This window comes from Strigops habroptila, chromosome 9 (assembly GCF_004027225.2).
Source record: "Strigops habroptila isolate Jane chromosome 9, bStrHab1.2.pri, whole genome shotgun sequence".
Classification (NCBI taxonomy): Eukaryota; Metazoa; Chordata; class Aves; order Psittaciformes; family Psittacidae; genus Strigops; species Strigops habroptila.
The window spans coordinates 17,127,637-17,142,915 of record NC_044285.2 but is presented as its reverse complement, the minus strand read 5'-3'; the positions used below and the strand labels follow the sequence as shown (position 1 = coordinate 17,142,915).

Sequence of the window (15,279 nt, the reverse complement as noted above, 5' to 3'; positions counted from 1 at the left end):
ACTATTGGCAGTTCAATCCCAAATCAGATATGGGTATGTCTGGACAAGCTCAGTTTCATTTCTGGAGTTTGAGGCAAGGGGGGTTTTTTGCTTTAGCTTCTGCTGATGTTTTCAGCATGCCCAGATAACAGTGTAGGGTTTGTTTTTAAAAGACTGTACTACATCTCTGGTTTGTAAAGTGCAAGTGCTTTTAAAGAACCCAGTTTCAGGCAGTCCTGCTCTATTGAAAATTTAGCTTCAAGCTGTAACTTAGCAGATATATTGTACACTAAGATGTATTGAGCAGCCATGTCTCTAGGGAAAATGTGGAAAAGCAAAAAGTCTGGTATTTTCTCCATTATACTACTAAAAATAATCCTCAGCTTGACAAGACCATTCTTAATGAAGAGAGATATGCCAAACTGGCCATGCAGACTCACTATGTCTCAGCTAAAGGAAAACGTATAGATCTTTGAGGTTGTTGAGCCAGGTTCATTTTACACGTTGGTTAAGCTGACTTTCAAGACCTCAGTGGTGGCAGATTTCATACAGTTCATATGTGAGTACATCCTTCAGTGCAACTGTTACAGTGTTTGGAGAACTGAAATTATCAGGAACTGACAGTGTGGAGATGCAGAACTTTGGTCAGGACATCACAGGTCAGGTCAATACCCACTGCTTCTGCTGGTGAATCCCACTGCACTTGCATGTGTGCTTGCACTGGAGTGACAGGCTCCACTAAGGGTGCTGCCAGAGCTATCTACTTACCTATGAGCTGGTTCCTCCAGGAGGGATCAGTCATGGTGCTGGAATGGTAGAAATTTCCATGGTGTTTCAGGTTTTCACTCCATCAGAGCTCAATAAGTGCAATACTTTCAGTCTCAGTGATGATCATCTCACTATTGACAGACATTAAAAAACAGTTGAAAGTTCAATCCTATAGAAACAAGAGACCAGAATAAATGGGTGAGAAACAATGGACAGGAAAACAGGGTAAAAGACAGGCATCTTCCGTTTCCTCATTTTTTATATATTCCATGGTTCCCATTAAAGCTTTACTAAAAGGAGCATAATCGATGAAGTCCTCAGACAACAGAGCAGGGGTCTTTAGCTCTGTGCACTGCCATGCTTCTGCCTGAGGGAAGTTTGCTGGGAAGTCTCTTCCTGTTGTTTTAGCTCACCAGTTCTTCGGGCAGAACGTACGTGTGCTGAGGGACTGCAGGATGGGGCCTTCGAATAAAGAAAGAACTGGGAAAAGTCCAGCTTTAATTACAAGGTGCCCAGTGTTTCTGAGGAAGTGTTTTCTGTGCAGCGCTATTAATTAATCCATTATGTGGCAACATAAAACTAAAACACTGTGCTGGAATGACTCTGTTTCTGCAGCATCCTTGTGAAGCAGGTATTACACATGCACCAGCTTCTGTTTGGGCAGTCTGTGGCCAAAACATGACATGTACTTCAAAGCAAACAGCTGGCATCCTGCTTACCGACACGCACGGTCCTGATGGAGAGATCCAAGTTGTAACTGCTGCCAACCTTGCAGCTCTTGCTGTGCTGGGAAGGGGGTCTGCCCATTGCACTTGACTCAGAAAAGAGGTAGCACATAAGATCTGTTTCAGCTTCCTCCCTCCTGCCAGATCTCAACCCTGTGCTGAGCTGAACAAAACCTCAAACCCACCAGCATCAAACTAATTAAGAAAAAACATCGTTAAAGCTTGTTCTTTGTAGAAGGCCTCTCTCGGCATCACGCACTGTGCTAAACACAGACACCCCTGGGGGAGGCTGAACACCAGAGCCTGCCACTGACATCTCCAAAGCACAGGGCTCTTGAATCCTCCCTATTTCGGAGATCTGTGCTGACCCAAGGAAGACAGGAAATCTAGGTCTCTGATTAGTTTTATCTCGTTTGGAAAGAATCGGTGTATCACATGTAATGTGGGGTCTGTAAAATCAGTGAAAAAACATGTAATTCCTCTGTGTGTCACAACACTTTTTAATGAACTGTTTCCTGCTGGTTCCTGGGGTTGGTTTGTTTCTAGGAGAGAGGGAGAAAAAACAACCAAACCCTCTGTACTTTCTTCAGTTGACTGTAGCGCACTTGAACTTCATTATCTGTTGGTGTGCTGCCTTTCGGAGACTTTCTTTGCTCCATCATTTGACAGCTTCTTGACTTGTGTTTTGCAATCATTACAGGGCTTTTTCAGGAGGAGTCAGCAGAGCAATGCCACCTACTCCTGTCCCCGGCAGAAGAACTGTCTGATTGACCGGACCAGTCGAAACCGCTGCCAGCACTGTCGGCTACAGAAATGCCTTGCTGTGGGGATGTCTCGGGATGGTAAGCTCTGCTGACACGTAGCTGAACTGCAAAAATCAAATAGCATTTAGCATGCCGTGTGTTCAACTAAAACAGCCTAGGATTTAAAAGTTCATTGTGCGTAGGGCTGATAGTTGAGATCATCGAGCGGGGTTTATTTGTTGTTATATATTCACGTTAAATATTTATGAATCGGGACATGTATGAAGTTCTGGGGTTTACTCTCTTTCCTACTCATCCAGAATAGTTCTCAGTTCGGAGCTTTGCTTCTGGTCACTTCTGGAAGATGCATGTTTAAGTCTAATGCTAGCACTTTGTGTACACTCCAATGTATGTGACACACCACAGCAGCAGGTAATGCTGTGGTTGCTGTAGCAGCAGAGATCAGAACTGCTTCACAAGATAGAAGTTTCAATGTGTGTAATGAATAATTGGGAGAAACGCAAAATGAAAATAGCACAGTGTTTTTTCGGAAATTCTGAAGAAAATGAGTTCCACTGCTGAGAATATTAAGCTCAAAATTACCCCCAATGTAATGAGGAAAACCCATCTCTGTAAAATGGGAGCTTATGGAACTCAGCTAGAACTGGATTTGCAGCTGATACTTGCTTGTCTCCCCCAGAGATGTAACAGAGCTGCCATCTCCTACCCACTTTGCAGATCCGACTCAATCTTTTTCCCCTGCAATAGTGACAGCAACGCTACATGTTCTACAAACACACATGTATGTACACGAGGCCTGATTAAGGAGATTCACTTCTTGAATTACATTGTCTTAATTTTAGGGCATGAAACTAAAAACCTGAAGTGGTTGCTCATGTAACAGCTGGTCCCTCCAACACGTGTGCTTCCCTGTAGAAAAGCACAAGGTGGCTGTCACCTTCCTAAACGATGAGGCTCCTACAGCTGATACAGGTCCTAGAAATCACATACTGTGTTCTTAGGAATTCCCTGGTTGTTGCAAGCCAGTTGCTTTTGGCTTACACTTCCTATGAATACTTCTCAAAGTAGTAACAATTCTGTGGAGAGATACATACACACACATATATATAATTTTAACAATATAATTCACTGGGTAAACATTTTTGCGTGTCACAGTAGGCTGCGCTGAAAGCAGGTTTTGTCGTTCTTCCTATGTGCTTTGGTCCTAGTATCAATAAAGCTTGCTTTTGGTACTCTCTGAGAGAGACCCCACGTGTTTAGACCTGTCTCTGGGTTCATGTTGTAGTAGGAGTGTGCAGCTAGCAGCAGTTGGACAGTTCATCTCAGGCCTGCATACTCTGTCTTGCTTCTGCTTTTCTAGGTAGGGTTTGAATGCTGAAGAGATGCATCTGTCAACTTTGGCAGGCGTGTAAGAGAAAATCTTTCTCGTATAGAAGCAGGAAGTTAATGAGTTACTCTAAACCAGTGACTTCTAATGGTCCATTTAAGTAGCATGTTACGATGGTCTTTTAATGAGTAGATGCTGCAGCTACATTACCTGTAACTGCAGAAGTGGTTCTTGGTCTGCCCATTCGGCTGACTTGCCTTTTATACTGCATCCTTCCATGTAGTATTTAAAGCCCCAAGACAATGAAAATGCAGTAATGGATTTATAGCAATGTAACATGTTGTGTGTCTGTGTTTCAGCTGTAAAGTTTGGTCGAATGTCAAAAAAGCAGAGGGACAGCCTGTATGCGGAGGTGCAGAAGCATCGAATGCAGCAGCAGCAGCGAGATCACCAGCAGCAACCAGGAGAGGCAGAACCACTAACACCAACATACAATATCACCACCAATGGGTTAACAGAGCTACATGATGACCTCAGTAATTACATTGATGGGCATACCCCTGAAGGTAGCAAAGCAGACTCTGCAGTTAGCAGCTTCTACTTAGACATACAGCCTTCTCCAGATCAGTCGGGTCTTGATATTAATGGAATCAAACCAGAACCAATATGTGACTACACACCAGCATCGGGCTTCTTCCCGTATTGTTCTTTTACAAATGGGGAGACCTCTCCAACTGTGTCCATGGCAGAATTAGGTAATGAGAGAGAAAAGCTTCCGTTGTAACTGTCTTAATAGTACCCTTTGGATTGAAGTGACACTTTTAGCCAGGCAGTAGTGAGAATGCTGCTTCAGTAGAGCTGTGAGCATGTGTGGGCATCCTCCTGTGACGGGCACAGTACCCTCACCCCAGGGACATGGTGAACACCTTACGGAGCTGGACTAAAGATCTCGGGAGCTCGTGGCTGCTCAGCTCTAGAAGTGTTGCTTTTGTTGTCAGTCCTTGTAACAGAACCCTTTGAATGCTGATTAGTGAGCCCATGGTTAGTGCTGAGCAAACGGAGCATTTCTTTTTTTGCAGATTGTTTTTGAACATTTTATCTTTTCTTCCATTACCTCAGTGCTCTTATTTTCTAACAAGAGGTCATGAGGCTGATTTTGTTCTGCTCTCCACCTGTACCTGGGAAACATAAAACCAAAGCACCCATCTAATTGGAGGGCAGTTCTCCTGCCACTGGTCAAAAAGAATCTGGCACCAGATGCTTAAGAACATTTTAGAATGTAGCAGGTTTTGGTGATTTCCCTTACACCGACCATGTTAATGAGCACATTTTACTGTCAGTTGTTCCTGGAATGATATGTTGGGGCTGAATTCCACAACTATGACTTGTCAACATCTGAGGCTCGAGTCAGAGCATGCTGTGTGAACTGGTTATAAGCAACCTGGAACAGGCCAGTAGAGAAGCGGCTTTAAGATTCTATTACTTAGCTAAGCAGTCAGGTGCTTAGAACTGATTTTGCTTGCTTAAGCAACATTTTTGCTAATTATTCCATTATGAAAATCTAACAATAGTTTGAAAATGGGGTGTTCCACGTTAAATGTATCTCTTTTTGCAAGCTTTTTTTTTAATTAGAGACAAGTTTATGATACGAAGTTTTGCTTGGTTTAGTTTATGTTGTTTTGAGAAGTTTTGTAGAGAGGAAGGGACAAGAAGGCTTACCTTTGAATAGCCTTACTTTCTAATGGCCTTTTCTGTTAATGTCCTTCTGTTCTCTGCAATATGATTTGTTGTGACAGACAAAATATTGTGTCTGGCTTGAGTTCAAATAACTTCAGTTACAGATAAGTAAAAATGAGAAGAAACCATGAGGATAAAGGCTGTGCTATACCAGCTTTGCCTCAATCAGAAGGCTGTTAATGTTCTTGTCAGAGTTAGTGAAAGATCTACATTAAACCCACAGAAAAAAGAAAGGGCTTTTTCTTCCTAGACCAGGTGCTGAGCTTGGAATGAGGCCTGAAATGAGTTTGTCATGTTGCTTACGCAGTGCTTACATTTAGACCCTACAAAGCGTGATGTAGGTGCCCAGCACTGACATTACTGAACAGTATTTGGAGAATGTTTGTCTTCCAGACTAAGGTTTCAATTTAGAAAGGTGGGGCTGTTCAATGAAAGTATTTAGGTGTGTGCTGCAATACAGAACTGAGGCTTGTGAGTAACATGGTAATATTTCACCTCTGTATCCCACAAGGGCACAGGGATAAAGCTGCCAGGTGCTGCTCGTGAGAGCACATGTTTGAGCAGACACTGGTAAGAAACTTGCTCTGAAACACGTGAAAGCTGTGATGGCAACCAAAGTATAAACCACCTGATGCTCTGCCTTGTTGGTGCTCAGGTAGCACATATCATCTGATTTTAGCTCAGCTGTATGTTAAAGACTTTTCAGGTAATATCTTACATCAAACTACTGATGCAGTAGGTGTGATACTGAGCAGGCCGATTGGTCCAGCAGTTCCATGTAGAGTTGGGTTTGGTTGTTACCAAACCACGTAAGTTTCACAGCAGACCCAGCTCCAGCCCCTCAGGATCACAACCATTCTTGTTTGTTCCAAGCCTTCCTTTTCGGTGCTGTGAAAGCACCAGCTGCAGCGTTGTGGGAGACAAGTCACTAGGGCTCTAAAAGAGGAGAACAGATGGGTGCGAGAGTCAGGGTAGGCAAGAGAAAGACAAGGTAAAGGTGGAATTCAGGTATATAAATGCTATTCGCACCTTTGACGGTGTTACTAAAGGTTTAGGGAATCAAGTTTTATTAATATAAATCTGCTTTATGGGTCTTTTAACCAGTTGTAGCAGCAGAAAATAGTTTATTTGGAATTAAAATGTTGTATGGAAATTTTAAATCACGTGCAGTTAATGAAGGGATGTCCTGAGACTACTCTAAAGCTAGAGAAAAGAAGCCTCGAGTCTTCAGTGGTGTTAGTGACCCTCTCTAATAGCGTATTTTCCAACTGTTTTTAATGATACTTGAGCAAAAAGGAAACTTTTCCCTCCCAGGCAGCCTCATGTGGCAGCGTTCTGCTTGACAGAACAGCAGGCAGGTGCTAACTTTCTGAATGTCTTTATTAGAAAGCTCCCGCTGTATAAAACACAAACGGCTTTTAAAGCTGTACTGCCTGGCTGGCAGCGCTGCCCTGTGCGTGGTGCGCAGTGCCTGCGATGGGTGAGAGTGTCCCCACGGGATGCTCGCTGGGTTCTCTCCCGGGTGGCCCCATCCCAGGTGCCGGAGCCGGCTCGGCCTTCCCGAGGACGCGTGTTCCCGGGTTGCTCCAGGAGCGCCTTTCCTTCGCAGGCGGGCGGGCGCTGCCGCCTTGCCCCGCGGCGAGGCCGCAGCGAGCTTCGTTCATTCACAAAACCACCCGAATTCCACCCAAACCCGAGCTCCGCTCCGTGCGCGGCCGCGGAGCGCCCCCTAGCGGGCGGCGCGGCAGCAGCGCCGGCCCCGGCTCCCGCAGCTGAAGCGCTGCCGCAGCCCCGCGCCCGCTGCCCTCCTGCGACGGGAACCTCTGCGAGCGCGCCCCGGCCGCGGGGGTGCAGCTCTGCGCTGGTAACGTGTGTCACTGTGTGCTCTTCCTTCTAGAACATCTTGCACAGAACATTTCCAAGTCGCACATGGAAACGTGCCAGTACTTGAGAGAGGAGTTGCAGCAGATAACATGGCAGACTTTCCTGCAGGAAGAGATTGAGAACTACCAGAACAAGGTACAAAGCATGCCAAACTATGGCATGGGGGCTTTTAAAGCATGGTATTTCCATAACACACTGCAAAATTCACTTTTTCACTGCTTTCTGTTCACTGTCAGGAATGTATTTGTGTTTTCAAACAAAATAATATGCTAGCATCCAAAGCAGTAAGATGGCTAGGATGTCCTGTCCTTTGTGGACAGGTAAGGAAAAGCCATGCTCCTAAAATCTGTCTGTCTGTGACAAACAAGGATTAGAAACCAGAGACAGTTTTTCAATCCTAAATGGCACGTTATAGTAATTTTTTCACTGATAATCTCCTGGATCAACAGCAACAACAAGAGGCTGAAGCCACCAAGTTGTGTCATTTTACAGGGTGTGTTTTGGTTTGACCTTCTGGCACAGACCTCGGGCAGGTTTCCAGCCTCTAAAGCCTGGCTGTGATCCTGACCCACTCCACTGCTGTCACCGGGGCTGCAGTCCTCTGCTGGGGGCGGGGGGGGGGGGAGGGGAACACACACTGTAAGATTTAATCCACCTTTGGGTTTCAAATATGCCTTCCGTCACAAACTCCTGCCAAATGGCTACTTTTGGAAAGCTGTCCTGGGAAGCACTATTAAAGCACACTGTTCTTTGAACCTATTTGTCATTTCCACCAAAAAATATTTAACCTTTAAGAATATAATTTTTTCCAGTCATGAAGTATTTTCATTCTGAATTATTATCAGCATATGAAAAATATCACTGCTCACATGCCACCTTTATGTTGTTAACAAGATGACTTTCAGATATGTGTATCTTTACGTATCCTTAGGAAGACGAGCTAGTCAGACAGTTCACATTCAGTACAAGCTACAGAAAGTTGACAGGAAGAATGTGATTATACACTGTTAGTGTAAATTGGCATTCTCTTTTCATACAGCAAATAGAATTCCCACTGAAATGACAGGAATCATTATACTTTGACATTTTTAGCTTATGAAATAAAAATACTCCAACCTGGATCTCTTCTGACATCCCTGAAGGAGTCTTACATGTTTGCATTGTCACTCATACACAGGAGGCTTTGGCTGGGAGGTTAATTCCCATTGTCCAGAAGCAGACTGTAGCCAGGAGTGCTGGAGAGAACTTGCTGGGTTTTACTTGATGAAAATGGCCTTTCCAAAGCTTGATTAGTAATTGTTCAATTTCTCTTTTCTCTCAAACAGCAAAGGGAGGTAATGTGGCAGTTATGCGCAGTCAAAATAACAGAAGCTATACAGTATGTAGTGGAATTTGCCAAACGCATTGATGGCTTTATGGAACTGTGTCAAAACGATCAAATTGTGCTTTTAAAAGCAGGTATGTGGGTCAATTTGAAGTCTGCTTCTATTAGTTTTGACTGAGGAAGGCGTGACCTGTATACAGGAATTGTATATGCACACTGTGTCCCTGTCTGTGGCAGGGGGTTGGAACTAGATGATCTTTAAAGTCCCTTCCAGCACAAACCATTCTGTGATTCTATGATATATACCTAGGTTGTACAATGATCATTTAAAATAATACAAGGGAAAAACCTTACAAATTGTCTGCGTCCTTGTGTGAAGTAATCCACCTTTTTAGTTACTCTGGGTAGAATGAGTTCAAGCCTACATGTGACAGTTTCATTATGAACAAAGGGAGCAACAGTGTGTTAAGATGGAACAGTGGGAATCAAGTTTTTTATTTTGGCTTACTAACAGTGAATAACAGTACTTCAAGGTAAAAATCCAGACTGTCCTGTGCCAGGTGTTGGAGAAGTAATGCAGTTTACAAACACCAGACAAAGTCATCAAAGCTTCATCAGCATAAATCTGAATGAGCTGCTTTGACTTCAGAGACTTCTAAGAAAAGTTATTTATTAGTGTTAACTAAGTGGCTTTAACAAAAACTTCTAAAGGGGTTTATGGGAATTCCTTTAATTCTACTAGCAATCAAACTATGCCCTGCCCAGACACCCGCCGCCCTGCTCGACTGATACTGAATGAGTACAGGGCATAGGAACGTTTTAAAACCTCACTTGCTTTTTGCAGCGGGTCTCGACCTCACCAGTCAAACATACGTTGTTTCTGTTTTAGGGTCTTTAGAGGTTGTGTTCATCAGAATGTGCCGTGCCTTTGACTCCCAGAACAACACAGTCTACTTTGATGGCAAGTATGCTAGCCCAGAGGTTTTCAAGTCCTTAGGTAAGGAAATGTCAAGTGTTGTATCTTAAAAAACAACAGAATAAACATAATAAGGCAAGGGGAGAGCTGCTTTTTGTTCAAACAGCAGTAAAGGGCTGTTGGTGCTGGAATTCAACACTTAGATCAGGGTAGAGCAGTTCGGACGCACTTGTTGACAACAGAAGCCTAGATTTCATAGCTAGAGAAACATTTTATAGATCCTGTTGGAAAAGGCAGCAGATGTTAAGCTAATTGTGGATATACTGATGTTAATGCTTCGAAGATATTAATAGTGTTCTGTAACATGCAAAGTCCAGTTATTTGCAGGTAAAATACCATAAATATTTTTTTTATTAAACCACAGTTCATAATTTTGTATTTTTTTCTATATATTTTTGCTAGTTTTAAAAGGCTGCAGTTCACTGGGCATGGATTTGGGATGTAAGCCATTTTGGAAGGCAGTGAAAATATGGCAGCAGAGGATGCTGCATAATTACTGCAGTATCCTCTGCCTTTCTAAAACACCTTGAGGTACAAGGTCAGAGTCAGACAATTCAGAGGATGCAGGATCAGATATGGGTTCCAATGAAACAACTTTCATCTGTTACCAACTACATCCGGACATTTAGGCTGGGTTGGGGCTGTGAGGAGAGCAGCCTCCTCCTGGGCAGAGGAGAGCCCTCTTCCGTCAGGTTGCAATCCCCTTCAAAGCAGGGCTCCACTTTCTGAGCTGCTAACAGCATGTGTAACAGCAGCAGTAACCTGACTTACACCTGTGTGAACGAGAGAATGGGCGACAGGAGACACAGTTCCTTTTTCTGCATGAAAAGCTTTCAGACTTTGGCTTCTCCCTTTGCTCCTGCATGTACCTTGTATGCCTCTCCCCTTGCCTTCTGTGTGCTTAGTAGCCTTACTTTCAAGTATACATTTTGAACCTACAGTCCACAGTGACTTGAGAAAGTTCCATTTAGGAACAGAAACAAAGCTAAACCAATTCTGAGCTTGAAAATGGCTTGAGTTTTATCCATAATTACCCCAGAAGAACCAAATGTGGAAAAGATGCAGCGTGCCAAACCTCCATAATCCTGGCTGCCAGGTGTGGGAGCTGGGGACTTGGGGGGATGGCACAATAAGCTCAGGCGTGAGTGAGACCTCACTACCACCGCTTCATGGTCCTTAACGAGAAGACCTTTCCCCTATGAAGTATTTTACCTCCATTTTTCACCTCCATTTTTCACCTCCATCAGAATAAATCAACACTGTGTAGCTCTCAAGTAGTTTTGAACAATGTGGCATGAGCTGTACCTTCTTTTTGGCAGGTTGCGAAGACTTCATTAGTTTTGTGTTTGAATTTGGAAAAAGTTTATGTTCTATGCACCTGACAGAAGATGAGATAGCCTTGTTTTCTGCGTTTGTTTTAATGTCGGCAGGTAAGAGACAAAGCGTTGCTCTAGGTGTATTTGGTAGAGGTTGTTTTTATTTTAAAGTCTTTTTAATGCTGTTAAGACTATCAGGCAGTGTGAACCATCATCATGGTTTTGAGTTGCTTCTCCTTGCCCAAAAGGATGTGTTAAAACTGAATTCTGGAACAGATTTGTTCAATTGGAAATCCTAAGCTAAGCCCTTGTTTTCCAAATTTTCACGTCACTGAGGACTCAGCTTCTTTATGAAAGCTTAAACCCAAGTGAGTGCGACCGCTGGGTCAGCCAAGGTGAGAGCAGGAGGTAGCCACTGAGTTTATATGGTCAGCCTGCAGCTGCAGCAAAATCATCTTGAGCACATGAGAGAATGCTTCCAGTGCCACCCCAGCTCTCTAAAGCAGGGTTGCCACTTTACTGTGGTACAAAGATCCCGAGGTAGCTTTGTACCATCGTGAAACTGGGTACACCAAGAATTACAATGCTGTAAGTCACCCCACGAGGCAGCCTGGGCCTGCCACACTGAAATAACCTCATAATCTCAAGTAGATAGGCACAGTGCTCCAGGTTCTGGGAGGGCTTATGAGGTTGGGTGGAACAAGGTACCAGTGCAGAAAGTTTGTTTGTGCCTGGCGTAACACCCAAGGAAATGAAGGCTGTTTTCAGACTGCAGCAGAGTGGGCTCAGGAGTGGTGCTGGGAGAGGCTGTTAGTGACAGCAGGTTTATTGAGACTGTCACAAATACCCTCTGGTGCTGTGAGCCAGAGTGGAAGCATGTTAGCCCCATGTCTTGGTATGTAAGCCACAGAACCCCCCAGTTCTGGCACACAGAGCATGAACAAGCAAACACTACTTTTCTGCTGGGAAGTTCAAGAGCTTTTTTAATTTTTCTAATAGGTGAATATTTGCTTCTGATTTTTCTGTATGTCCCTGTAGATTTAGCAAGAAGATCCACTCCAACTCCTTGTTCATTATGTGATCTATTCATTTCCTACGAAAAAGTTGCTAGCTTCATTTTGTAATACCCTGCATTTTACAGACCTTGTTAGCAAATGGTTAATGTATGTTACTCGGATACACACTGTTTTTCTAATTGAGGACTTCATAAAAGTAATTTGAAATGCAGATAATATACTCCAACACCTATTGATTTTGAAACTTGTTTTCCATACAAGAGTATAGAAGTGGAAGGAAGTTGCAAACAAAAAGATGAATCTGTAACAGACTTGGTACTTCTGGTGCGCTTGTGACTGACGTGTGGCAGTACTAGAGGTGTTAACTCCGTTTATATTTAGATCGCTCGTGGCTTCAGGAGAAAGTAAGATGAAAAACTCCAACAGAAGATCCAGCTAGCGCTTCAGCACGTCCTACAGAAGAACCACCGAGAAGATGGAATCTTAACAAAGGTAAGAACCGTACAGTGCCACATCATGGGACTGCAGATGACTTAGGCTTACTTAAGAACGGTCTCCTGAGCATGGTGTAAAGTTTTATGCAGTTAATTTGTTATTTATGAATCCAGAATTCTTTGTTTAAAATCAAGGTGCTCAGCAGGAACTATTTACTAAAAACTAGAAGAGGTGACATGATAACGTGCAGGGTTGATAACGGTCTGAAACCAAGTATTTTAATGTGGAACTGCATGAAAAGCGATGAAGGTTTTTACCCTGCTCCTCCTACACAACGTTTCTGCCACACAGAGTTCTATTTCAGTTCTACAACACACATGCCTTAAGCCTTGTGAAGTCTCTGCCTGCATGACAATGAAGTTGTGATAACATGCAATACCCAAACTAACCTTGTTGTTCTGTCTTCCATGAGAAGTTCCCCACACAGCCTTTTTCTCAATAGTTCTTCCAAACACTGGTGCCTGGGAAAAGGCATTACTACTTATGCTAATCTAAAGTATCTTAACGTAATTTTTCAAAAATGGAAAAAGTGGTGTGATGTTTAAAAAAACATAAATAGGAAGAACTGGAGAAAGATAAGCACTTCCTTACGGAGGAACAATACACAGCCAGAAAGCTTACGCTCAGTTTCACACCACAGAATTAATTACAATAGAAGCCGGATGGTCCAGCCCAGGCTTTACAAATAGTCCTCATGTCAAATCCTAGCTCATGGAATTCTTTTCCATGACTGCATACTTTGGATACCTCTGCTGGAAGAAAGTTTCTTCCACATGCTTTGACACAAGGATGTACTCAGTACGTTCAGGGAGTACCGTGGTTGATAGCCGTTGAAGTACAGATTTTCCTGGTCTGTTCCTTTTCACCTGATTTGGCATAAGTTGAAAAAGCCTAAACTTGCATTCCCTCCACGATGTTCACAGTGGGTTTAAAAGCGGTCAGGATTCTCTTCTTCCAAGGGAATGGCTAAGCTGTGTGAATGAAGATCCAGCCATGAAATACTTCTGTATCAATCCGGTGTTGGTAGGCAAGTGAGGAAACCAAATGATACCTTTTCCTAGGAGCGTAAAGAAAAGTTATTTCACAGCTATTGTTAGTGCATTACTACAGTAGCTGTTTAGAGCCTCCCCCCTCCCCCTTTTTTTAATGCAACCTAACAAACATCCCTGTGTATCAGATGTGTCATTCTTAAGATAAACAACTGAGGTGAACTCAAAGTGTTTGGAAGAGCTTTAATCTAAGAACAAGACTGGGAGGCCTGATTCCGTATATGTGACCTATGACTTCTGTTCATTTTTTACAGTTAATATTGCAAAGTGTCTACTTAAGAGCACTGTGTGGACGACATACAGAAAAGCTTATGGCATTTAAAGCAATATACCCAGACATTGTACGACTTCATTTTCCTCCACTTTACAAGGAGTTGTTCACTTCAGAATTTGAGCCAGCGATGCAAATTGATGGGTAAACGTATCACCTAAGCACTTCTAGAATGTCTGAAGTACAAACAGTAAAACAAAGGAAAGGAAAAAATTAAAAATTAAAAAAAAAAACCCACAAAAAAAAGAAAAGAAAAAAAGAAAGAAAGAAAACCAAGACACTTTATGTGGCCCTGCACAGACCTAGGGAGCCAACACACTGCACATCTCTTGGCGGTCGGGGTCAGGCGAAGGATGGGAAACAATGAAACAAAGTTGAACTTGTTTTTCTCATGCATATGATTTCCATTATGCCTACAAATATGGACCCTTTTTCTGTCTCAGCTTCTCAATCCTTGACCTCTGTTTACACAGACTGAGGGTACTCATGTCAGAAGGTTGTTTTCTCCTGTAAGTTCACTGCCCAGACTTTTGACAGAACAATCAATTTGTTGATCAGAACAGAGAGTCCACCTAGTAATCAGCGACTGGTGTGCATTGCAGAGATTTCAGCATCAGATTGCACAACTTGCTCATTGTTTCATGAAGGACGATTTTTTTCACCTACCACTGTTTGCCAGTAGACAGAACGGCATGAAAAGGGTCCATAGCAATAGCAACAATAGCATTATAATATATTACAGGGTAAATGGGCATGAAGACTATATATTAGCAAAAAGAGATATTGTTTATATATTGTTTTAATTAATATAAAAATGTAGTTACTGGTATAGCTTTCTTGTGAATTGATAAGGCACTTTCATTTTGCACCTTTTTCTTTAAATTAAATGCTAGCGTGTTCATTGTTGTGTTGCATGTGCACCAGAAATTCAAGTTTAACTGAAAAAGGTTTGGCAGGTACTAGTACGTATATGTTGGGAGGTATTTATGCTGCTGTTTTCCATGTTACTCTTAAAGAGAGGCTGGTCATATCCTGAAATGGTTATAGAAATATTTTTTCTAATAGTTGAATGACAATTTTCTAAATTAAAATCAGCTTTTCAGCTGCTAAATTCAAAGGTACTTTTATTTTCACATCTTTCAAACCTGGATGTTTAAAATGACATGCCTAAATTCCAAGTCAGGTGCACAAGTCAAAAGCCTCATTTTCAAAGGTGCTGAGCTTCCATGCTCAAAGTTAAAGCAATTACAGAACAGTTACAAACCAATAACGTGCACCCTTGGAAATCAGGCTATTTGAAATGTATTTCTGCCCACGGTCAATCCAGGTTTGAAGGTGTTTACGCAAGTCTGTATCTACAGTAAAAGTATGTGTATATGACATACGTAGTAATTTTTATACATAATTTTACATACTTTTGTACTCCGTATCGTAAACAATGCGTTCAAACTCCACACTCCAGCCTATCAAAATCCATAGAAGGTTTCTTTGACTTCAGTGAGGCAAGACGCTGACCCCTGTTCTTCCAGCTCTCAGCGTTGCAGTTTCAGGCAGCTGAACAGAGAAGTCCATTGGTCTCCTTATTTAAAATATGCACTTTAAAGTTTAGACTAACAAAGTAAAGGCACACTGGTTGTACTCTGTGAAA

General features: G+C 42.7%; 1 protein-coding gene across 1 annotated transcript in view; it reads left to right on the top strand.

The window, feature by feature from the left end:
- Window positions 1–15,279, top strand: part of RORA (RAR related orphan receptor A) — a 347,811-nt gene extending 332,532 nt beyond the window's left edge. The window contains 9 exon segments of the mRNA XM_030498277.1: window positions 2,173–2,314; window positions 3,923–4,318; window positions 7,198–7,319; window positions 8,510–8,642; window positions 9,398–9,505; window positions 10,804–10,914; window positions 12,198–12,225; window positions 12,227–12,308; window positions 13,615–15,279. Coding sequence (XP_030354137.1) covers window positions 2,173–2,314; window positions 3,923–4,318; window positions 7,198–7,319; window positions 8,510–8,642; window positions 9,398–9,505; window positions 10,804–10,914; window positions 12,198–12,225; window positions 12,227–12,308; window positions 13,615–13,779 — 1,287 coding nt within the window. The 3' untranslated portion in view covers window positions 13,780–15,279.